The 27,091-nt window shown below is 39.4% G+C and overlaps 1 protein-coding gene across 3 annotated transcripts in view; it reads right to left on the bottom strand.

Moving 5' to 3' along the window:
* Positions 1–27,091, bottom strand: part of tspan9a (tetraspanin 9a) — a 140,987-nt gene that overhangs the window by 60,870 nt on the left and 53,026 nt on the right. For 2 of the 3 annotated variants that reach the window (XM_066724113.1, XM_066724112.1), the window contains one exon: positions 2,553–2,632. In XM_066724113.1, the coding sequence (XP_066580210.1) occupies positions 2,553–2,615 (63 nt within the window). In that variant the 5' untranslated portion in view covers positions 2,616–2,632. Of the gene's footprint in view, positions 1–2,552; positions 3,580–27,091 lie in introns of those variants that run through there. The other variant, XM_066724111.1, reaches the window with a different exon arrangement.

The raw sequence follows: 27,091 nt of genomic DNA, 5'->3' as shown, positions 1-27,091 counted from the left end.
TGCAGTACTGTAGCATGGTATTTTACAGAGGCAGCAAATTCCTGTCCAGGAGTACTAGGATCACCAGGCTAGCGACTCCAACGGACTGAGGGATGAAATCTCAGACCCAGCAAACTCAATGCGGAGAATCCGGTACCCGACACCAATAGGAAATTACAAAAGTTAATTTTATCCGATTCCCCACTCGGTAGCAGATATAACCCGCAGGGGCCGATGTAACAATAGACAACAGAGTGACATTTCGTCCGCGGTCACGTTTTGCCTGAAATACGAGCCGCCCCTCACTGCGGCCTTAAACTTGGCCTATCCCTTATGCCGTTCCACAGAAAATGAATTGAGAATTACAGTCAATCCCGACTACACAATTAAATACTATAAGCTACCCTAACACTAAGCTCAGACTCAATTAATCCCTGTAAGAAAGAGAATCCAGATGGTCAGGAACAACTGCTTAAAGCAAGAGATGAGCACACAGAAATACCTTGAGTTCCCAGCAGTGTTTACCTTGTGATTCAAGTTACAGGTGTAAGCCTTGTGGAGTCTTCCGACCGGGTGTGGGGTCCATAGGGGGACAAAGATGGACCCAGCACCTGGCGTTGGGGTTAAGCAAACGTACCTCTGTGCACAAATGTGAGTGTGAGTGAGTAACTTTGCCATTCTTCGGATGCCACTGAGCCAGAAATGTATCTCCTGTTGCTTTTCCATTCCACTGATTTTGTGAAATACTCAGAATGCTCTAAAGCTAGCTAGTAAGGTACTTTATCATCCTTAAAGCAGACCCTCTTTTACGAAGGATGCATCACATGAGATTCGAACTGCGCCTCGCAAATTAAGGTCTGGGATAGTTATTGGAATAATCGTGAAACCACCAGCCAGCTTCAAACCTCAAAGAAACCATTAAGCGCACATTAACATCACGAAGAACTCAATTTCAACGAAGAGCGTCTCTCCTGGCCGGAAGCAGGGAGTCGGCAGTCTGTGTTCATTTGGAGCAAATGCACGATGCAGATCACACAGAGATCTGGCGCTGTCTAGGAGGCTGGAGGATGGGTGCCTTAATTTGCCTCAGAAGGGCGAATTTCAATGATAACGAGTGTAGCTGCAAATGCGCTCGTACGAGAGACCCGAGCCAGGACTGTTCAGTAGGGGTAGCCCTCTGATTTTCTGGACTAATGTAAAAGCCTTCTTTACAAGCAGTGAAACAGAAGATGCTGCACACATTATCTCAGGATTGCAGGATTCTGAGAGGGATTGGGGAGGGGGGTGAGAACACAGGTTCAGCTCGCAAATCCCCTTTGCTACCTGCAGACTACAAAAGCAGAAGTAAGCACAAGTGATCTTCAGTGCTCAGTTAAAAACTACCTTTAAATGAATCATGTTTTGGCCTGAATGTATTGCAGAACAGGCAAATTACCCAGATAAAATATTGACAGCAGAGAGACTATCAAATTAAGAGTTAAGAGTACTACACTGGGAGACAGACTGCCTTAAATCTAGTGTAAGTCTCAAGAAGGTACTCTGGAGACTAATGAATGAGTCAGGATTTCATTGATATTTGTATGTTTGCTGCCGGATACTTCAGCTTGCTCTTAGTCAGTGAAGTTATGTCTGAGGACAAACAGGCTGCATTTGCAGATTACAGATTACATCCGACTAAACTGGCAGAAGTGAATTTCAATGTCATTGTGTTGTCTTACTTTCCGCATGGATGGAACTATACAAAAGCTAACGCACATAGTCAAATGATGCTGGGGCATCAGACTAATCTTATAATCCGTTGTTAAATTATTCCCAGGCTGTCCACATAAAACAAAAGACTGCAAAGGCAGAATAGTATAAAGTAAAAACAAAAGAATCAAACTTTGAAAAGAAGCCAAATGTAAACGGTTTATTTGTCCAATTAAGTCTAAAAAGAAGGAAAATAAGGCAAAGGAAATGATTCTGCAGACATTTATCGGTGGTTTGAACATGGCCTAATAGCCTTGCCAAAAATCAATAAACATGGAAAATATTTCCAAGCTATCGAGATTTGAAACGCACACCGGTGCTTTTTTGTCCGAGAGGGATTTTTACTAATGGTTCTCCCACAAGCATACAAACATGCTGAACTCTTCAATTCAAGAATTAAAACCAAACTAAATCAAACTAGGATATACAGTATATATATTTGAAGAATAAAAAAATCTCACATTTACCAAATCTTACTTATAAAAACAAAAACTATGAAGTGATAGAATTCAGTGTCACATATATCATGATCGTAAACTCGGATGAAAATGGTTTTAGCAGTGATGGATTGTTTAAAAACTGATGCATACACACACACACACACACACACATATATATATATATATATAATATAATTTACAAAATAAATATTATATAACAAATAAAATGGTTGACAGAATATCGAGTGATAGTCAAAATACATGTGGATTATGCTTTAATCAGAGATACCCTTCTGATCAAAAAGCAACAAAATGAACAGTGAGAGCTTCATGGAGGATTAAAAACTAAATGAAATCAAAACAAAGCCACAAACGATCACTTACCCAGAAGATGAGGTTGAAGAGGAACATCATGTATTTCAAACAGCAGAGACAGCCCCTTGCCATGTTGCACTTCTTGAATTCTAAAAGGAACACAAAGGATAGATCCAGGTAAAAGACCACGTATTTGCTGCCTTTGGGTGCACTGTATTTGTTGGTCTTTGCGCCAGCTGCCCCCGCGTTGTGGCTCTGTGCGCGTGAGCCGGTCGAGCCATAGAAAGCGCCGGCTGTGAAGCCCCGTCCCCCAAACTCCCTGCCCGAGGTGGATGCTCGCCCAAAGTCTGAGTCCCTGCTGTCCACAGACGGACTGCGACGGATCGAAGACTCCTCGCTACTTGACTTCTCCATGGTCTTGATTAGTTGCAGGGGTCTCGGTTTCACTCTCTACCATGTCTCAGTGCTGAAAGTCAAAAAGGGGGGAAAAAGACAAAAAACAAAAACCTCCCCCTGAGATTCTGACTTTATTTTGATGACTTATGAAATGAAGCCCCCAGCAGAGCAAGCCTCATCAATGAAGTAGCCCTGGCTCAAGTGGACCTACTTCCCAATGGCTCTTGGTCTTTAGGGATTGCTCTGCATGGTTTGAATGCTTCCTAGTTGTTACTGTAGAGGCATCCAGTGGAAAGCATTGTCATACTGTCCGCAAGGATCTTCTGCCCTTTTTTTTTTTTCTCTCTCAAAGTAACTTTCAAGGTTCCTCTCCTGCTTTGTCTGAGCAAACTGTCTCCAGAGCCCTCTGATGCTCAGCTGGGGAACTTAGCCATCCCCAACTGGGTTTAATTGTACTTTCTGGGACACTGGAGACTTTCCAAGATTGCCAACTTTCTCTCTCTTTCTCCCTCTCTCTCTCTGTCCGTTTCTCTCACATGCATCAGCTTCCCCTGCTCTCCTAGGCTCTCATTCTGCACTCAGCTGTTAGACCCCCACTCTCCTCATGCTTTCCTGTGCAAAGCTGCTGATGTTGTAGTATCGGCAGCTGCATCTAACAGGCATTCCCTAACCCCACTCTCTAGTAACAGAGCACTGCCTTTTTCTCCCTCTCTCTCTCTCTCGCTTTCCTCCTTCTTCCCAGCCCCCTCCCTTGCTCTCAGGGAAACGGCCAATCATACACCCTCCCCCTACCACAAAGCTCCTCCTCTCCTGCTCTAATGTCTTTAATAGGCTTATCACTAGTTTGCTTTGACTATACAAGTTCAGCGCTTCCATCTGTCCGCTCTGGACGTCAGGATGTCTGTAAGGGCATCAATGAATTAAAAAATCATGATGCAACAGGAAGATGAGCACAGCTAAGAGGGACGGCTTGCATATTAATAAATCCCCATGTGACTGCTAGCTAGCGCTGTCAGTTTGGAGAACAGCAAGTCTTCTGATTTCAGTCACCGGGGCTGCAGAGAGGGCTTGTCAGTCACTGCTGAACCACAAGGTCTATCTGTCAGTTCTCAGAGTCTGCAAGGACTTGCATGTCTGGTAGAAAGTTTAAAACTTCAGCTGAATGCACTCAATTACCGGTTTTATTTGATTTTTGTATATACGATTCCATTCTTCAACCTTTCACGTCCATGTAAGGAATACAGATAGACACTGGAATTTTAGCACCATTTCAACCATGGAAATGAGATCGCGGTGAAAAGACGCTGCACTCCTTACTACGCAACAACCGAGTCATACAAAATTCTTTTCGGTCACTTTCAAGTTCAGAAATATTATATATATATATATATATATATATATATATATATATATATATATATATATATATATATATATATATATATATATAAAAATAAATAAATAAATAAATAAATGTGTTAATTTCTTAAAGACTGCCAAGTTGAGCCCTTTGCTGCAGAATTTCAATTTACATATATATTATTTTTTAACATTGTTAACTAAAACAGCAAGACTAGGGTATTTAAGTCCCCAAATCCCTAATTATAGATATGCTTCTTGTTATTTTTTCATGAGGAACGAAAACAAAAAAATTACTTTGGCTGCAATCTATTATTTTATAGTTCCTCTATGTTACCTATAAGGAGATCTGCGGGCCACATTTACATAAGAGATCAGTAATGTATGGCCTGCAACACACTGTTTTAGATGTCCGTCACATCAGCTGTTCTGCTCTGCTCTCAAGCTGAATCAACTCAATTTCATTCCCCAGTTAGATTCACAGCTGTCAAGAAAGGCAACTTAAAATACTATTTATTGAAACTTGTTTTATAGATGAGGAACCCTGAGGTTTGTTAAGTTATTTACACTAGGCTCGATTTAAATATGCGTCAAAAGGGCATAATTATACCATATCCTTTGAAGCAACTGTGGACAGGAGATTTGAGCCACATTTGTGCCTGTTTCGAAATACATCGTAGACACGCGTTTAACACTCAGGGAAAAGCTAAGGAGGCAGAGGCAGAACACAAATGTAGAATTGGGTGAACCCGAATGCCATGTAGTATTCGCTCGCCAGGCAAAGTTAAGTGCTTGTGAAGGCAATCCTCACACAGATGGGCACGTTTCAGCTGAATGATCTTAAGTAAGCTAAATCCACAATAAAACCCTATTTGCACTTCTACATTAATCCATTTTTCTTGTGTTTTCAAGGCAACATTGACTTAGCTTGCCTGTGACAGCTTGGAGCCAGTTGCACAAAGCACTGCTCGTTTTTAACGGACAATTCAACAAAGCACACTAAAGTTTTTTTTCTTCCAAGGGTGACGAATCTGACATGGAACGAGGTTGACAAGGAAGCAGAGACCATTGTCCTGTCACTGAATTTGTGATGCTAGAGAGCACCTGTAACTTGGGATCGACCTGTAGCAGATGCCAGAATTTGTACATCTTATTTCTGTACTGTGAGTAGACAGAACAAACAAAACAGATTCTTGTAGTTCCCAAAAGAGACATCTGTATTTTGTATTTATTTGGTTTGCATCTGTGCCTTTCACTGCAAAGTAATGAGAATTTGGCCTAAAAGGAATTTTATGGCTCAAGTTTTTCCTTATTTTCAACGTGTGTGCAGTGTGGAGAGCAGGGTGCTTTATTTAATATATTCATCATCCATCATGCCCTACCTGCAGTGGAAAAACATGAAATAAAGCAATCTGGAAACCAGGGAGCTAGCTGTCGGAGTACACTTAACACACACTAAAATCAGAAGCTGCAACATCGGTGGTCTCTAATGTATGCTACAATTGGCTCAGAGCTTTATGAGCCGCCCTTGATGTACGCCTAATTGAAGTGTGTGTTTAAATAGCCAATACAGTGTGAATAATTAAGCCCAGCCCTGTGGAAGAATGCAGACGGCACAAGCCCGTTGATCTGCTGCTTTTCGGCCTCCGATGCCCCCCCAACTCAATGCTCCGTGTCAGCGCTTGGTTGTTTGTTGTAAACATGCATTAATTAGCGCTCCTCAGGGTCATTACAGAAGCGCTATTGATTACTAAACGAAAATTAACTGTTTGGACTAAACATTATTCAATGCACACCCTCCGAAGATCTGACGAGAGAGGCGGGATTGCTTTCATTTATTCGGACATGAAGGCGTTAAAGACAAACAAGGGTGAAATGGACTACAGCTCTATCTGCTTAAATATTTATGGCTGTTCTGAGATGGTTTTGTTTTTCTTCTAATTTTCACAGATCTGGCTTTACTTTTTTAATATCCAACTCCCAATAAAGAAAAATGTGGCTGGAGGGAAAGCAAGCGTATGTTTGCAATTAGCTTAAAGCCATTCTAATTTTCTGTCATAAAGTATAATGCCAGCGTAACCCTACTGAAAAATCGGGGCTACGACGTGATTCATCTAGTAAAAGGGATAGGAGGGATAGGGGAACGCTGCAGTCGGCGCGTTTGAAACCAATGTGCGCCGAAGCCAGGAACTCCCAAGAGCACAACAGAAAATCATTTGACAGGATTTGGTGGGGAATCCATTGGCTTGATTTGCGATACTGGGGCCAGCCAGTGGACAAGTGCCTACAGGAGAGGGAGGTGTGGTAAGTTCACACGCTGCTAGCACCAGCCAAGCACAGAGGGCTCACACACTTAAAAGTTTTTAACATTATCTAGGCTGCCTTAATCTTTTTCAAAATATAGCTCCCAGATAATAGATGGGATACAGTGTGTGTGGGAGTCAGTTCTCTCCATACTTCTGTCTACCTAAAGTGATGCAAAACATGACTTGTCTTCAACCTTTTTGCACTTTTTAATAATGCATTAAAAGGCAAATTAAATCTTCCACTGTTTTGTGAGTAAGGGTGCTTCGTCTAATGCATTAAAGCAAAAGACGTCTAATACAGAAGACCAAAAACCACAGAAGTTTCAACCATTTTGGTGGCCAAAATACAAGTGCCCGAGGATATAAGTGGATTTTGTGGAGCCGATACTGTGGTGAAATTTGTATCATTTTTTGGATTAACGATGAACACATTTTCATCAAATTCAAGGGTTTTGCTTTCTGGTGAAATGTGGCGTTGATGGCTTGTGATTAGGATAAATATCATTTTTATACATCTAATTATTAAATAAGCCATTGAAGATCAAGATCAAGACAGATCACGATAAGGAATGGAGCAAATGTCAGCTAGCTAGTAGTCTCAATTCATCATAAGTTAAGTCATGACATTTTTATGTAGCTTAGAGAAGAAGTGGTTTAATCCATTAGATACTTAAATAATTTAGGTTTTCAGGTGTCAAAAAGGGTGAAGAAAAAACGACAGGCTACCCTGCTGGAGAGATCTTTTCTCTTTTATATGCTAAGATTCGCAGGGGAAGGGAACTCAATCTAGATTGGAAAAGCTGTAGGATTTATTTATTGCTGTTGGCAAAGATGTCAACTGACCTGCAAACTGTGAGTCGAACCATCAATGCGCCATTAAGGCTAGTGATTTCTCAGCAGGCAGAGCAAAGGGCAGAGATGCGTTTCTCCCTCCCACTAGCCTTTGCAAAAAGAAATCCACCAGCTAATTAACTTAAGTGTGTGTGTGTGTAAGTAACTATATACACACACACACACACACACACACACAATTGTTGGAATGTCTATAAGGTTACACAAAGACAAATGACACAAAACTGGTTCTGAAAGGCAATGAAGAATCATCCTTGTTTCTAGCAGATCAATGTGCTCCTTGGTATTTTGAGATGGGAACCCATCTCTCCTTGGAGCGGAGAAATCAGATGTCTGTTTAAAGTGGTCTCGTTTTATGCAACCCTTTCCTGACAGAACTGACCTGATAGACCTCACCAGCAAAACGCTCTCTAGAGAGGCTTTATCTGCACTTCTGTTCTTGCTTGGAAACTGAGAAGAGCTAAGCAGATGGCAGAGGTAATTGATTGCCTCTTTGATTTTATTTCAATATATATATATTTTGTAATAATGCATAAATAACAATTACGCCCAGTCTAGTGATCATAAACATAGATGGCATTGTTCAGCAACTAGAGAGAATAAATTAAAAAAAAAAAAAAAAAATATATATATATATATATATATATATATATATATATATGGTAGCTTTAATAAATGTATATATAGATCCATCATTAATGCATTCCATTGCACAATCATTGTGAAAGTGGAAGGTCCTACTTTCAGACTACAGGATGTTTAATGACCATCACGGTCTAAACTGCTTTTCTTTATTTAGCTTCTGACATGGGCACAGCTCAAAACAGCTGGGTACCTTGGCCTTTTAAAAGCTAAGAAGCTGCATTATTGACAGCCCAAAACCATGGAAAGACAACTAGGAGACCTTGAGGCATGTCCATTAAAACAGCAGCAGTGGGAAAGAGGATGAAAAACAAAAGCTCAGAGAATGAAATACATTAGTAGCTGAAAAAGGTAGCATCAAGGTAACATCACAAAAGCAAGAACTGTTCCATTTACTGTGGATAAAAATAACAACTAATACATATTGGCTTTAACACTAAAGTGAATGATTACTCAGAGCTTTATCTACTCAGTAATTTGGCGGTCCTGGAATGCATGGAAAAGAACATCATAAAAATGTCTTCTAGTCGCATCAATAGGTGACAGATGACTACAGCCTACATTGCATTTATTCATGTGAATTCAAGCTGGACTCATCCTCAGAGACCACATTTTTGGCCACTTGCACAGTGTTATATACGATATATATATATACAAATTGCAGATCTTGGAAACAATGGATAACGAAAATGTGGCCAAGGAACTGTTGCAAATGAAAAAAATAAGAGACAATATATACAGTTACCATGTAAATACATTTTCTGAGATGCCCCATGTCCACTGTATACAGGATAATGTGCAATGGACAACTAAGTGCAAGAGATAACACCAGTGTTGAGGATTTGAATCCTTTAAAGTCACTACAGTACAGCAGAATAGCCTGTCTAATGAGCTGCTCCAAATTCTGCTCTCCCTGTAATCCCCAACTGTGAACCTCACTTTAAACTGGGAGTGAGCTTTAATGCAAGTCCTCACACTGATCCTACATTTAAACATCCAGTCCATGAACGAGAGGAGCGCACAAATCCAAACCAGAGCCACACTGACACTCCCGAACAGCTTTAGTTTGTTTCTCGAGAGCAGAGTAGCAGAAGTGGAAGGAATAATCGGAGTCGTATTATTTTGGAAGCGGCTGCCGTTAACACTTCCTATGCATGGCTTAAGGGTAAAATGAGACCATGCAGTTACTTAAGATTCATGGCTATTTCATGTTTCGAAAAAGCTCACAGAGGCTATAGTCTTTACTAAGGACTATTTCAGGCCCTGGAAGTATGCGATTATATCAGCTTTCCAGCATACGCAGCTCTCGTGAAGTAATATTTCAGTGGCGCCAAACGGGCAATCTGACACATACTAAACCCTCCCCACGGTGCTTCAAGGAAACAGGTTACAGGACACTGTAGGAGCCACAGATAGAAAAATCACCTCAGCAGCCGAATGTGGGCCACGTTATTCAGATCATAATCACAACGTTGCAGTCGCAGCTGGTTAGTTGAGAGGACAGCCTTAGCTACAAATGGCAACATCACCTCAATATCAAGTTTTTTGAAAGCAGCTGCTATTCTCTAGTAAAGAGCTGGCTACTGTATGAATCTCTACTGTTGACACGTTTCCAACAGGCTGAACTGCAGTAATTCTATTGTACAGTTGTGTGCTTTTGTATGTGGGTGTGGAAAAGGAAACTCTTTGAGGAGGATGTGCAAAAACTGCATGTGAAAGGCTGTCAATGTGAAAGGTTTAAGATGGAGGTGGAAATAGAAAATAATTATATACAGGACGCAAGATCACATTATGGATGTCATGTTTTTTTATTTATGCATCTTTTGTTTTTCCAATGTAAATCAGCCTCTGGCAAAAGCAAATAAAAATTAAGTCTCTCAGGGCAGCAAGTGCAGACGCCAAAGCACAAACTTTCCAGAATCTCTAAAATACGACGCGCTTACAGGAAAGCGGAGGAGGGAATTTGTCTGTTTTTCAGTCTCTTCCGTTCATTGCTTCTGGCGGATTCCTGTTAGAATCAACAGTGCCATAGGATTTTGGGCTGTGTTTAACTGGAGAAAGTACCAAACTGAAAAAGTAAATGTCATATATATATGCACATAGAAAATGAAGGTTAAGAGCCCTTACTATAAATAAATGCAATAAAAACTAAGTTAGAATGGACATGAAATCAGCTCTGTGTATTCTATTTACAGTTTCAGTTGTAAATGTTCAACAAAACTCAAAAATGAGGCTATGAAGAACCCCCCCCAAAAGAAAAAGTGAAACCTTCCCAACTATGGGCATAGGGGAACAGTGCTTTCTGGCACTGACAGCTGTGAAGTGGTTCTAAGTGGGATTTCCCAGGATCCAAAGCGTCTCAAACACGCTCAGTGGGATCAGCTCGTAGGTGACCTCTGTGACCTCTAAGTCCCCAGACATTTCTTTGTCGGCAAAGAGGTTAACCACTCCAATGCATACAGAGATTAACCAGCCAATGAAACACAACTGGATGCAAACATTCAAAAGGCGAGTTCCCCAAGAATGCTGCATCAGTTACAGGGCCTCTATCAAAGACCTAAAAATGAACATTTATAATCAATCCCCAGATCGTTTACCACGCAAGTAAAGCTCCGGAGAGGTTGACCAAGGCGATTAAATTGCCACAGTGACCACAGATCAGTAATCTTCTGTAATGATACAACTTGAAAGATCGTTCTTAGAGGTTTCATCTGTGTTCTTAAAAATAACCTTCTTAGACTTTTATGGATTTTACAGAGACTTTTTAGTGCTTCTGTTTCAGCCCTTGGTGACATTCTAATGGATATAACTAATCTATTCATTCAATCTGAAAGTATTCCTGTATGAAGATCTTACAATTTTAGTAATATCACTCTTGCCCTTCATATAGTTTGGGAAATTGATTTTTCTTTCAGAAAGATGACGCAGTGCTCTTTATCATGTCAGAAATACTGGAAATGGTGAAAAACTCTTGAGGAAAGGTTGAACCAATTTACCAACTGACAGACACAAACCCATTCATCACGTGAACATCGCATCTCACCAACAAAAAACCCATTTAGATGAACAAAACTAATTTTATAACACAGGTTTTGCAACACCAATCCTATCTCAATGAGGACTTTGTAATCCAGGCGAATACATCTCTATATGATTAACATTCTTTTAACTTTTTTTCCAGTGTCATAATGCTGAAACACCTACAGTGTTACAGTTGAAAACCTGAGCTCAGATACTGGCATCCTTGGGATAAAGATCGGAGTTTTCATTTATAGTTCCCACGCGTTTTTGAATTGGACCTTTTAGATCAGAACAAATCTCAACCCCCTCATTCCGGGAAGCAGCCTAGGCACATTGTGATACAGCTGCCTACTGAGGCATACGACTACTGAACATTCGCAATATAGAGACACTCGAGTTTCTTAGCGGTAGTTGGAAGAACTGAAAAACACCTACTCTCACCCACTGTTTCCAAGGGACAATGATGATGTATTGTAGCATTACTGTCCCTTGTAAGCAGTGAGAGTAGGTGTTCCATCCTGAAAAATGTGAATAAAACAATAACAATACAAATAAATTAATCTCCCCTATAAATGAAGCACACACATTTAAATCCCCATTTCGAAAATACTTGTTAGCCAAAACGTAGATGAAAAACAATGGCCCAAAAGGCACGCAACCCAGAAATACTCTGGAGGGCTCACAGAGATTCATAAAGGATTAAGTGAGGAAGGTTGGAGTCTCAAATCAGGAGAACATCCTTCATATGGTATTGACCCGCTGGTGAGTGCTACAGTAATGGCTCTATTGAAAGGCACTGTTGAGAGTGTTCCTCCTCTGTAAATAAACAGTTTCTGCAGTATTACTTCTTGAAAGATTTATTATAAATATTCGAGGGGCAGCAAAAGCAAAAGACTAATGGAGGTCAAGAGATTGGAGGTAATGGGCTAACTGCAAAACGACATCTCACCTGCCCCCTCTATATTACTTCACTGATAATAAATCAAACCAGAACAAATTCCACACATGCATTTTATTGGAAGTTCATATATTTTTTGTACTTGTACTGCTCTGGTGATAGACTTGTAGTGAAGCCGATGAAACCCGAGAAGAAAAAGCTGCACTGTAAACAGTCAGTTGTTATACCACTTCAATATTCACTTTAGTTTAATATCTTTCTATTTTCTTACAGAGTTGTCCAAGTAGATGCATTCTGCCATTGTTGAAATAGTGGCATTTTTATTTATTTATTTTTTTATTTTTTTACTCTTTTGCAGCATCTCAGATGTACTTTAGACCCTGCTGTTGCAAAGACTTTAATGCAAAGCTATATTATAAAGAAAGCTCTCTGTGTGAGATGACATATATACTGAAGACATACAGGGATTTCAGCACCTCCTGCTCTGTGATTTATATATGAATTATGGGAAATGAAATAATAATCATAATTACCTGGTACCCATGGTGTCTGTCAATGGCGCACACATGTCCACCTAGACTCATTAAACTCCTATAAGCCATTTAATTTAGCAAGCATCAGTTGGCATGCATGTTAATTGCCATTTTTGTTCACTATATGATCCGTTGAGAAATCCCGTCAATTTTGAGTTATGCATTTCAGTACAGCTGCGAAAATATAATTTCAGTACATTTAGTTAAATGTCTTAAGTAAAAAAAATAAACAAAAACATTTAGACTGACCTCTCTTCTAAAGCTAATCCTGTACAACCAAAAAAGGAGCAATAAACAAGCCCAGAATTGTGTTATTAAAAATTCAATCATAAAACAAGTAGTGCTCAATTGAGGTGGGTGGTCAGAAAAAAAATAATTCACAGTATTCAAACTTTAGGCTCTTATCCCTATTTGCACCTAAAGTCTCTCAGTATCTCCCTAGGAAATCGTAATCTTCAATAACTACCACAAACTAAAGGAAACTGCTTCATTTCTTTGTCAGACAACATCAGAAAACACCATTTATTGTCCCAAAACCCTATGCAGTTCCTACGCAGTCAACAGATTCTCACTTATTATGTCAGTATTTCTTCAGTTCAGTTGCAGGTCACATTTATTGAGCCTCTGTCCGGGACTGCATAAAAAGTACCTGGTTTCTGCCAGTTTGTAAAGTTTTGTACACATGCTTTCCTAAGGAAGACAGAAACTAGTATGATGGGTAACACGGTACACAAAACAGAAAAAACAGTCAATTTAAAATTGCATTTATTATATGTATGGCTCCTACACGTTTAAGGGCAGCTAGGTATATCAGTGCAGGAAGCTTTATCCTACCAAGCTAAAATTATATGTGGCTTAACTGTGTATAGCTTCCAAAGTGGAATCAAGGGGATGTCCCCTGCTGAGAAGCATCTGGGGTGATGGCCGGGCTAAATAAGGACCTGGGGATTACACCAATTTCAATCAGGTAAGTGAGGCACAGTTGATCACATTGCGTGGAACACCTCTCTCTTTATAACTACAAACTTTCTATTTTTTTTAAATCTTTCTACCTTTCTCTGATCAAATTGAGTAAATGTGAGGAGATTTCCACACACTGTGATAATGGGTATTTCCTAAGAAAAGGAAAACATGAAATCATAACAAATAAATAAAATCAAGAAAATGGTTTGAGGTTGTTCCTCTGCATGACCTACTTTACTGCCTTGAAAACACTGGAGCTACAAAAAGCTCTTTGATCCCAGATTAAGATCAACACTGTCCGACCTTTCACAGACAGCAAGAAATGAACTGGCTTCTTTAGCAGTTTCACTCCTGAAGGGAAGGAATGATACCTGAAGAAGGTTGTCAGAGAACTACATGCAGGTCTGTGTAGGAAAGTGATGCCGGGATTGTGGAGACTATTGTGCTGGGTGGCAAATTCACAGTGAATGTTTGTTTCTTTCTTTCTTCCCAGGTTGCTTTTAGATGCATGAAAAAGTTTCTTAAACCGTATCTAGGACATCTTAAAAGGTCAGTGCTAAAAAGAGCCAGACAACACCGTGTTTCCGCAAAATCATAAAAACGCAATTCAAATCGTAAACATAAAAACAAGTACAGCCAAAACAAAAACAAGAAGAGTGTACTGTTTAACATTCTTCTTTTTGACCTACGTGGCTGATATTTCTGTAAGTTTCCATCAGAACCAGGCCTTAGAACAGAGCTAAATATTCACGTTATAATATGAGAGCAACAAAGAAACCCATTTACCAAAGTAAAGTGATAGGTCACAGACTAAAGAGGGCATATCATGGTCTCATAAATCACCCAAGGTTCCCCAATATCAAGAGGATTTCTTAATATGCATGTCAGAATACAATTTATGAAAGACTCAAAACCCTAACATTTTATAATTCAAACTGACAGATGAAATCTCTTTATACTCCGCTTAAAAATGTCCGAACTTTCAAAACACTCATGTAACCTTTAGGCAAGGCTGTAAACACGGCTTATAGACAGGCCAGTGATTTGGCGCACATGCTTATGCTGAATAAACACCAATGAAAAAATTAAGTGGATTAAGGCACCAGAAGGTAAGTGGCCACTTATAGGTCAGCAGGCGGCCATTTTCCTTTTATAGTGAACTGTAACCTCGACTGAATTCCATGAAATGCATTGCAGCCATTAAGTATTTTGACCATGCGGCCTGTGGTCACATGACATTATTTCCACATCTTCTTTTTGTTTAAAAATTTGTTCGTTTTTTCTTTTTAAACTAACTTAAAACAAAATCCGTTCACTACCTCCTCGAAAAGATCTTGAATTGAATTCACCACACATTACGGTGATAAGTCACCATGTCCGAGACACGACAGAAGGTCACACATTCTTTGACATTTGTATTAACCAGCCAATTAATCATGGATGTCACTGAGCGATGGAAAAACATGAACCTGGTGAGTAATGGTCATAAGAAAAATATATAGGAAAAAAAGGAAGAAAGAAAGAAAAAGGATGGGTGGAGAAAGTGAGGTAGAACTTATGCAGTTTATTTAAATGTATGATGCTTTTATTTTTTACTACTTTAGAAACATGGACAAACAGAGGTTACATTTCTAATTTGTAATACAAGGTAACTTTAATAAACCATCCTATGTGTCAAAACAATCCCAGAACTCAACACAGAATAGAATAAAGCTCAGGAGCAAAGTCCAGTTTAGTGAAGTCAGAAAACTAAAATCTCTCACAAAGACCAAACCAATTAATCAGAGACAATGCACAAAAGCCGCAGAAAAGTTGACAGCAGAGTCATAAATTAATTGGAATTTCAGCTGATGTCATTAACGTCACATCAGGCCGCGTCAAGTTATGCGGGTTGCAAGAGCAAGTGTCTGCATCATTGTGCGAAAATGCAAAGATTGTGCGAGTCTAATTAATCTCCAGAAGTGCTGACTTCAAACCAGCAGTGGGAAGCACCAAAATAACACATTTAATAGATATTTTAATATTTGAAAAAAACCTAGCCAGTGAGAATGGCACCATCACCAAGCAAGATCTCTTGAATGGCCTTTGAAATTGGCTTCATGGCAAAGGTTGGCTCGTGTATTCGAGCGTGACGGAAAGCAGAGAAAGATAACTTTACGCACTATAATCTTTGGGGATAACAAACGTGGGTATGATTGGGAGTTAGACAGCCCAGGCTGGCAGATTTATTGAATTTGCGAGTTAGCAGGTAATTTATTAGCTTTGCTGAGAGCAGCTGCTGCAAGTACGAGACAATAGCCATCTAGTCTGTGTCCTTTGGCTCTCAACCCGCTAATGAAGCCCCCTGTTTGGCAGCACAGGCGCAGAGACCACCAGAGGAGTCATACACTTCCCTCAAGCACCCCTCTTATGAACTAAAAGGAGAGGTCAAGACACGTCACTTGGAATCAGATACAAGACACATACGAGGAAGAGTCATTGCTCTGAGGGTGCCAGCTCCTTGATTTAGCCCCTCTGCCTTCACGGTATGACACGTGCAAGAGAAAGGTGGCTCAGGACATCGGCGGGTTTCAGGGTCTCACTGCAAGTCTCATTAAACTTCTTTTAATACATATTTCTGCCTGCATGGGCTGTGGATTTCCTTTTAAGACACGCAGGACTGTAATCAGAGTTATCTCAGTAGCTCAGTTAGATGCGTTTGTGAAAAGGCATAGCATCAAGAGATGAAAGAAGAAAGCCCCAGATTATGTTTTGTGTGCTAAGGGGCTTAATGTATCTTTGTGCAAGACCTTTCTTTTATCTCCCCAGTGCATATTCCTCCAAAAAACAAGGCTAAAAGTCTTCACAGTTATGTCCCATAGCAACATAAACAAGAAGGCACAGACCACATATGCTAGGGTGAACAAAAAATAAATAGGACAACACAGGCATAACCTAGTCTGTACAGCGGAACCTGAACAGAAAAAGGGGGTTTAATTTTATGTAAGGAAAACTTTCACATCAATAAGTTAAAGAAGAAAGACGTGGAAACCAGAGAAGCCCCCAAGAAGTACAACAAAAACCGATTAGTTGTCTCGCTACAGACAAAACATCTCAAACAGAGACAGTGGCAACGGCAGGGCTGCTGTCCGGGCATTTCTGATAAATGTTTCACGCCAGCTGTTTGGGTTTATCACTCACCCGCCTGTTCCTCGTTATCGAACGCCACAGTGTTTTTTGAAACTTTTAATCTCATAGCTCTCAAACTATGCGATTTTAAAAAGTTGACAGCAATGTTAGTGTAAAAAAAGAAAGAAAAGAAAAGTACATAGGCTGTTGCATATGCTGAATATTGGAAAAGCACGATACTGCCTTAAGGCATTGCCTCTACACTCTCTGTCTTTAGGGACCTCAGTCATACCAGTATGTCAAACCAGCATTTTTGCATTGTACCTTATGTTTATATGAGCTATATCCACCCTATTACATATTCTGCATCCACTTTTTACTGTAGATGCTCTAGCCCTTTCACTCAGGCACAGCAGTGTGTTTGTAACCCACAGATGATGGCTTTTTTTTTCCCAGCTTACAAGTGCTCTCTCTGGTCTTTGGAGTTTAAAAGACAACACTGACTCAAGCCAGATAAGGGAAGGAGATGGGTGAGGGGGATCACTTTTGATAAGCTGACATTTAAAGAAAAATGTCAGAGAATGTCAGCAGAGAAGAAAACCTCACACGTATGTTGATTAATTACAGCCACTTTGTGTGATTAAGTGTTACAAAAAGAAGAAAGATAATTAATAGTAGCCTTGATACAATTGTGGTTAATCAGACACTGCCAACTGGTGTAAAGGCCTTTAATCAAATGTTTAAAGTGGACTGGGGTTGAAGACGGGCAAATTTGTTTCTCTCTCGAGTAGGCTTTAAATCAAGAAGCCTATAGTGAATGAATTTTAATGAACAGATGCTGTTTTTCTTTCACTGTAAATAAGATGCTGGGCAACATCAATTCCACCTGAAAAACAACCACTTTATAATCAGGTCATTACCAAACAGGCTGGATTTGAAGCAGCATAAAAGTGACCCCCATAATTGTCTTGTGCTGTGGAGAAGAACAAAACACACTCCACTTTACTGTCATGACTGTAGTAACTGGGATGCCTAAAGTTGGAAGATGTCCCACTTTTTACCTCCTGATGTATTTTTTACTAGATACTGTTCAAAGGATGGATGAAAGGATATTAACAGCTGATTTTTAAATTAAGTACACCCACTTAACAGCCTCTCACCTAGCATTAGTGATCTTATTAAAATTAATTTTCATACAGTAATAGAGACTTCCTCTAATTCTGCACTTTGCTCTCCTGAAACCCTCTAGCTCCTGGGGGCATAACAGAGCCCTGAAAACCCACTTATTATTTGCATATTTAACCAGTTTGATCACTCAGTCAACCATACAAGTCTGTTACTGCTTCGCTATACCTTTAGTGACAGGCCTGAATTCTACCATATGCCAAAAATAGCGGCCTTGTTTTAAAAGAGCTCAGTATTATCACACTGGTAATACTTAGAAGACCATTATCTAATTAAAAAAATAAAGCCTAGTGATTTAAATTATCACACTGGCTTCACTGAAAAAGGATACAATAAATACACAAATTCATTATAAAAGACACACACATGATTTAATGTCCGGCCCTACTTGGCATCTTAATCCCACACGAAGTAGGAACGTATTAGATTGGTTTTGGCCATCTATTCATTACTTTTTAATTATGCCCTGCTTGAGCGATTGCAGCCTTAGACACGATTCAGGTCATTGGGCCCTGTGTGCTCCTTATGGCTGTTAACGTGCTTGTTGTTGGCTACACGGCTGGCTGTTTTCCTCAGAAAAGGAAATTCCTGACCAAGTCCCCTGCAGCTAGCCCGTCTCACCCGAGCTTACGGATATGTTAATGAGTAGAGGGAAGGGGTCGTTCAAAATGCAGTGCATAGCTCTTTAATAAAGGATTTAATGGAGGGATCCTTCCATGCAGGGCTTCCCCTCGCTCGGTGGAGCTTGCCCTCAGTAATGGTATTCCACTTCAATGTTAAAGCTGCCTGGAAGGGCTACTGTCACATCCTGTAAATTCCAGTCTCAATAATACAAGGACAGCTTCCTATCCTGCAGCAAAAACACAAGCTCGGTAACACCCAACATCTGGGTCTTTCACAGATAATAAATGGTTTAAAAAAAACAACATTCAAGACGGGTTGATGTTGGCAAAAGCAAACTGTAAATTAGTGGTAACCGCACCACAATGAAACTAATAATGCACAGGGATTCTGAAAATAAAACAAAAACCCTGTGTGTAAATATCACTGAGGAGTTTTCATTCATCTGCTGTCGATATACTGCTCTACCTCCCAGGAGAAAAATATTCCCTACTTCATGACTAAAACTTGCATATTTAATTACATCTATTAATTAGCATTAAGCATATCAATTATTTTACCTTCATCTTTTCATGTCAACATTTTACACAATTTTTTGTGGAGTTCAAAGAACAAAAATTTCAATGGACATTACCATTATTATTTTTTTAATTGTATGCATGTTCTGACCATTTTATGAATTCCATTTAACATTTCGGTAACACTTTACATTAAATGTCCCTAATTATTGTGTATTTACACTGTAATTACTTGGTAACTACAAATGTAATTATGCCTATTTACACTAACTGTGCATGGTTACAATGTTTAACTGTACTAGGGTAACACTATACCTTTAGTTTCCCTAATTACTGTGTATTCACATGGTAACTACTACTGTAAGTATGCCTATTTACATTGTAAAAAGTAATTGCATGGTAAATACACAGTAATTAGGGTCACAATGTAAAGTAGAAAAATCAATATAGAAATATATGAAATATATATTTCAAAATATAGATATTACACTTCTGTTCATTTGACACCATTGAGCTTCACTTAAACTGCAGAAGAATGTAGATGACCTCCCGGTAAGTGTTGCATTGAACCATATACAGTGGGGGAAAAAAGTATTTGATCCCCTGCTGATTTTGTACGTTTGCCCACTGACAAAGAAATGATCTATAATTTTAATGGTAGGTGTATTTTAACAGTGAGAGACAGAATAACAACAAAAAAATCCAGAAAAACGCATTTCAAAAAAGTTATACATTGATTTGCATGTTAATGAGGGAAATAAATATTTGATCCCCTATCAATCAGCAAGATTTCTGGCTCCCAGGTGTCTTTTATACAGGTAACGAGCTGAGATTAGGAGCACTCTCTTAAAGGGAGTGCTCCTAATCTCAGCTCGTTACCTGTATAAAAGACACCTGTCCACAGAAGCAATCAATCAATCAGATTCCAAACTCTCCACCATGGCCAAGACCAAAGAGCTGTCCAAGGATGTCAGGGACAAGATTGTAGACCTACACAAGGCTGGAATGGGCTACAAGACCATCGCCAAGCAGCTTGGTGAGAAGGTGACAACAGTTGGAAGAAACACAAAATAACTGTCAGTCTCCCTCGGTCTGGGGCTCCATGCAAGATCTCACCTCGTGGAGTTTCAATGATCATGAGAACGGTGAGGAATCAGCCCAGAACTACACGGGAGGATCTTGTTAATGATCTCAAGGCAGCTGGGACCATAGTCACCAAGAAAACAATTGGTAACACACTACGCCGTGAAGCCAGTGCATTGAAAATGGGTGGTGGATGGGTATTCCAGCATGACAATGACCCAAAACACACAGCCAAGGCAACAAAGGAGTGGCTCAAGAAGAAGCACATTAAGGTCCTGGAGTGGCCTAGCCAGTCTCCAGACCTTAATCCCATAGAAAATCTGTGGAGGGAGCTGAAGGTTCCAGTTGCCAAACGTCAGCCTCGAAACCTTAATGACTTGGAGAGGATCTGCAAAGAGGAGTGGGACAAAATCCCTCCTGAGATGTGTGCAAACCTGGTGGCCAACTGCAAGAAACGTCTGACCTCTGTGATTGCCAACAAGGGTTTTGCCACCAAGTACTAAGTCGAAGGGGTCAAATACTTATTTCACTCATTAACATGCAAATCAATTTATAACTTTTTTGAAATGCGTTTTTCTGGATTTTTTTGTTGTTATTCTGTCTCTCACTGTTAAAATACAACTACCATTAAAATTATAGACTGATCATTTCTTTGTCAGTGGGCAAATGTACAAATTCAGCAGGGGATCAAATACTTTTTTCCCCTCACTGTACTATAAGGACAGCAATTTCCTACACATGCCCTTCTCTCTCCTTCAAGGGCAATTTATAATAAGAGAATACGATAAACCATGTTAAATGACCCGATTTCAATACATCGGTTGACACATTGCAGAAAGTGTCAATTTAGGAAGCTGCTTTATTTGCTGCAGGCGCTCACAACCCAAGAATTTGGTATCGCAAATGCTGAGATAATTTGCAGTTTAATATCAAAGGTTTGATAGGATGGCGGGGAGGGGGGGAGTACTAGATCATTTTATTGGTTGTGAAACTCATCAATCACTCTCCCACTCGTTTTCACTTTCTTACAAGCAAATCTAGACTCCTGCACATGTGTGCCACCTACTGAGATTCGCACGCTGCCTGTTTCACATCAATCGCACACTTTTAAAGTGGTTGTTCTGTATCGTATTCGGTGTAGTTTACATTGTTTCAAATGGAATATGAAATCTTTAACATGCTGAACCATACAATTTTTTTTACACGGCAAGGTTATAAAATCTAGTGACTGTAAGCATAGTTGCAGATCACAGGAGAGAAAAGTAATGGTACAAAATACAGAAGGTGTCCTATGCCGATATTATCTATGCATCTCTGAGTTACGGCTTTAGATTTGAGATACGGTGCTTAAGTCAGTTGATAGATGTTTGCAGCCTTTTCAAAAATAGTAAAAGCTGTTCAAGATCACAAAATACATGCAGATTGGCAATCATGGTAGTCCTCAAACACAACTCTCCCCACTTCAAAACAAAAACCCCTCTCAACAGCATCCACCTATACAATCCATCACCATCAGAGGGACCCATTCATTTTCATTACATTGTGCAAATAATTACTACTCAGCATTGCTGAAGCATTAGACATTTGTATACATTTGTATAATTAGACAAGAGACATTTCATCATTGGAAGTGTTTATGATATTTGTGGTCATGCTAATACAATGCAGATGTGTATATTTAAACAAAAAAAAACACAATACTGTGCAGTGAAATGCAATAATCGCTATACTAGATTGGCAATCAACAAAAGCCAACCAGTTTAATTTGTTCAGTGGTCTTACAATAACAATCAGTTTCAAACATGTCTCAAAGAAAGTGACTTTGATTACAGTCCTTCAATTGTTTAGTAAGATCTTAGGTAAAACTTACGCTGTAATGCAATAAGCAAGTCATTGTTTACACATCTGCCATGCAAAGAATAGGTCACCCTCTCAAGTATGTCTATAGATATTGACATATTTGACAAGGGTTTCTTTAGCATTATCGCGGTGTAGAAATGCAGCACCAGTCTTCTTTACCTACATGAGCAAGATGAATGTTCACGGCCTCATCTCCCGCTGAGTACCTTCTCATCTGGCCGTGGCCGTGTGTGCTGCTACACTGATTCTACAGAGCGTTCAGGTGCACAGATTGCTCTAGGGCACATAAGGACAAGAAATTTCAATTTTTCACACCCTGGGTTATGGAGAATCTGCAGCCGTGTGTTTACGGCATGTTGGGATTCAGGAAGAACTTTGAACAGAGTGAGAAAGAGGAAGAAAACAAAAAAAACAAGAGAATGTAAACGTTTTAGCCTTGATGCTCTGATAGCGTTTGACAAATTCATTTGGACCCAAAGACCTTTAGTTTTACCTGAAGTGACATCAACATTAACGTTCCTTTTAGTTACGTCGGAAAGAACATTATTACAAATTAGCTCATAGGTCTCTGTGTAACATCTGCCATTAGCGGTGATTAAGGGACCTCTTGTGACAGGTGATGCAGTTACATAATAAACCTGCTGCCAACATTAGTTTGCCAGTACATTAAGACGCATCACATGAGATCAGGAGTTAGGGACCTATATGCAAGCATCTTTTGGAAATCTATCTAATAACTTAAAGGGACATTTATACAGAAGCCAACTGCCATGCCTGTGGTGGCACTGATGCAATATTTTCATTTTCTTCTTCTCAGAACCAGAAATCCAGAACCTTGTGACTTAGTGAGGTCAGCGTGGTTTTGATAGAACCTGGACTGTCTGATCTTCATACCTAGGAGATTCATGAAACCCATATTAACCATCTCCAAACCATGGGCATACAATCGTCAGGGAATTTTCAAAAGCAGATTAAAATCTAAAAAACTCAGGGTGCGATGCTTCTAGATGTACAATGCAATGTTATACGTCTGTTCTCAAACAAAAACATTACTGTGATTAATGAATAGCAAATTCCAATGATGAGCTGGTAAATGAACAGGAATACCCTTCTCTTCAAGGTTTAATTTTCATAAATACATCTTTTGCTTTACAGCATACAAATAAAAAATACAACACAGTGTACATTCCACTAGTTTACCTTCTAATTATTGGACAATTTATAACACAATCTAAACCAAATATAAATCGCTGTGCAAAAAACTCCATGGTTCTGTTCACTATAGCATCACAGCTCCTAGGATGGTGATTTTTCTACCATTCTAATTGCTTATCGCTGCCTACTCATGCAGAAATCTTTAACCAATTGGGATTGCTAACCAGGTCATTCTTCATCTACTGTATAGCTACCTAATAATTTCAAACCTACTGCCTACAAATCCGTCTTTGGGAAGGCAAGGTGGCTTTTTAATTTATCAGGATTTACAGAGGCCCATCTTCCTTCTGTTAATGAGTGATTCAAATAACCCCTTTACAGGTAATTCTGCACAATCAAAACACAATAAATGTTAAGTGGTATGATACTGTGCGGATACAGACACATCCGTACACGAGGAGAGAAGTTGAGGTTCCCAAGAAAAAACTTCTTAAGGGAAAATGGAAAGCAGATGAATGTGGTAAAAATTACCCAACCGATACTGGCTTAATGACTTTATTTCAGTGCACAGAAGGAGGTGTGAAGGTCTGAGGAGCAACAAATGACTAAGAAATTAAACAAGTGCTGAGAAGGACAGGGATTACTGGAGGCAAGGATGGCACTTTGATTAAAATGAATGAGGAAAGGCTAAGCTAAGCTAGCGTGCTGCTGACATGACATACAAAAATTAAAGCCAAATCACAGGAAATGGGACGACTAACCTATAGACGATTAACAAAGTAGATATTTTATAAACGGCTTATTTATTTATTTAATTATGCAACAACCCTCCCCCCCAACACACACACACATACATTTGGACTACTATATGCAGTGTAAATATTACTCCAATCTGACAGCAAAGAAACAAGGTGAAGTTTGTTACCAGACATGAAAAGTCATTAAGAAATTAGCCCTAGTAATTGTACTTGTACGTTACTCAGACGTAGAAGACTAAGAGGCAGTCACGTGGTAGCCAAAGAGCCACCCTCATCAAAAATAAAGGCTAAATGTAAGGGAAGCCAGTTTTAATGCACTGCTTTCCCTTCATCTATGGATATCACATTGTATAAAAGCATTTGCTGAGAGACAAATGATTGTCATTTAAAAATGTAGGTACATAATAAATAAGGCACATCTTGTTTAATGGGCCCACAATGACAGGACGATAAAAATGACATCCATTGCTCTCTTATCAGATTTGTCCAGGAGGAAGAGTCATTTCCAGCAGGCTAACAGACTCCTGAAGTTAATTTTTTGAAGAAAGAGCAATGCAAATTAAACTGTCAGACTAGTGAGTAAACTAAAAGAACATCAACAAGAACGCATAGATACTGTATATTCATTAGATTGTTTGGCTTAATAGAAGTCAAGACAATATCTGAAAGACAGGAGAATTATATTATACATCAGTAGTTGGTATTGGTAACAAATTGGTATAAAATATTGCAAAAAAGTGTGTGATACTTTGAAGGTGATCAATTAAATCCCTCTACTGGAGTACGTTTCAAAATGTAAAGTTGATCAAGATCCTGTGTAGGTAATTGAATGTAAATTTTAATTCAAATGAAATAAAACATAAATCATAATGGCATAATCTGCATACATCACAAAGAAAAAGTTCAGAAAGAGAAGAATAAAAGAGTTGTCCCTTTTATCTTGTTTACTGGATTGAGATAAATCTGTAATAAATGCAACGAATACAGTAAACACTCAAGGCTCAAGCTTTGGCTTAGAGTGAAAGCATTTCTTGCATCCTATAAAATGAACATGGGAGGTAAAAGGTGGGGGACTCTGAAACCATCCAATGTAGCGGCTTAATGGACCCGTTTAGCCTGTTTAGTAGGCAGTGAAATTAGAAAGTTTTATTGGTAAATGAATGTGTCAGCCAGAACAAAAATGAAGCAGATGCCAAATCCTTTTACAGGGCCTATAAGAGCATTCCAGAGAATCAAGAGAAAGTGAGATCACTCTTGCTCACTGGGTAGACCACAAAACTGCATTTTCACACACTGTGCAAGAAGGGGCCTGCAGTTTAGTAAGACCTAGAAGAAAGTGGTCATAAAATCAAAAATAAGCAAGGCTTTCATCATATTAAAAAAAGGTTAAATGGTTTCTGATTATATAAGGTTACAGGTTTCACTTAATTCCCTGTGAAAATCTGCATATGACCTTGCTTGATATGTCGAGAAATACATTACCATCCCACATAAAATACTGTGTGTGTTTATTGTTGGTGTTGTAAACTAGTTGGGACCACCAAATGCAAGTATTTTAGGTCCTTCAAGCATGTACAAAGTGTAAAGTGTTGTAAATGTTTAACATATTTTACAGAGTCAAACAACCTCAACTAGTTCAAACACACAAATCAGAGCCTGCACTCCGCACATTGCCAACTGCCATCCTTGAGCCTAACCAAGAAACATAATTCAAAAATCTGTGTCAAGAAACTTTCCCCCCCATGCTGTCGTTTCGTGCCTTTTTGGCTTCCCTTCTTAGAAAATGCTATAATATTATAACCATCAATCTTTCCATAGCTGTGGAAGATGTCGTTTTCGAGGTGTGCACCATATGATATTTACATAAAAATGACTTTGTAATTTGTGAAACTCAATAAATCACGAGCACTTTCCTGAAGTGTTTGGCATTGCATTTTATACAAAGGCTGGTGAGGAGAAATAGCGAATACCTTCAAGAAGTCACACATTTCATCCGCTTGAAGACCAATAATGAAAAAACCAGCGGTGCGTTTCAAAGGTGTAGTGTTGATATTCCTCTAGTGAATCAAGGTATCAAAAACCTAACCTGGCAAAAGTCACTGCTTGATTTACATATAAGAAGGCATTATACTGATTAAATTGCAAACCCCTTGCTTCTGATTTTAAACTGAAGTTCGGTTCTTTATTTAGAGTGCTTTAGGTATTGTTAAATTAACAAACCTGAAAGTAGACGGCACCCAAGCCATGAAATATCTAAAGCCTTTGAAATTAATATTAAAATCAAACTACTGATCGCTGCTTTCCAATAGGCTGCCGATGATACAACTGACAAGTCTGATTAGTCCAGAAATCCCTTGGTAATAACAATGATGGTTTAAGGTTGAAGTTTTAACATGCTAACCCTCTCCACTTCGCGGACGATTTACAGACTAGACCCTTCTTCATTCCACGGGCATTTCACCGTTCCTTCACAAGCTCTGGACTCTGGAGGGGAGGGTCGTGGGTTCAATCCCAGGTGGAGGACACTGCTGTTGTACCCTTGAGCAAGGGACTTTACCTAGATTGCTCCAGTAAATGCCCAGGTAAAATGAAAAACTAATGTGATATATTGTAACAATTGTAAGTCACCCTGGATAAAGGTGTCTACTAAGAAATCAAGTAATAACAGGCTGGTTTAAACTGCAGAGAAAGAGTCCAATCTGATCGATCCGACACATGCCAATCTTCCATTTTATAAACTGCAATCCCAGTGATTGGACTGGAGGAATTTAATAGAGCTGTGATTACCATTGATGCCTTTGAATTTGAGGTCAAAGGAGTGAGCTCCTGTCCTGTCTCATTTAACAGAGAAAGTCTGCTTAGCACTACACACACAATAACCCATGGCATCCAGGAGGCTGTTTCATGGGGTTGCTCCTCTTTTTGTATGGATCTTATTTATACAAGATACACAATAGGCTGATTTCTCTATACCTGTACATACAGACGGGTGACAAATTAAAGGAAAAACCAATATAGTTTGGCTTACATAATCTCAGGGCCACCATGAACCATCAGAACAGCTTCAATGCTCTTGGCACAGATTCTGCGAGTCTCTGGACTCTACTGGAGGGATGAACACCATTCTTCCAAAAGATATTCCCTCACTTGGGGTTTTGATGATGGTGGTGGAGAGCGCTGTCTAACATGTCAGTCCAAAATCTCCCATAGGTGTTCAACTGGGTTGAGATCTGGTGACTGCGAAGGCCATAGCATATGATTCACATCCTGGAAGAGACCACTGTCATCAGGATATAAATGTTTCACCATAGGATAAAGGTGATCATTTGCAGTGACCCTTCCATAAGGGG

This window comes from Amia ocellicauda, chromosome 15 (assembly GCF_036373705.1).
Source record: "Amia ocellicauda isolate fAmiCal2 chromosome 15, fAmiCal2.hap1, whole genome shotgun sequence".
NCBI lineage: Eukaryota > Metazoa > Chordata > Actinopteri > Amiiformes > Amiidae > Amia > Amia ocellicauda.
The sequence above is the reverse complement of the archived record's forward strand: the minus strand, read 5'-3'. Positions and strand labels throughout refer to the sequence as shown.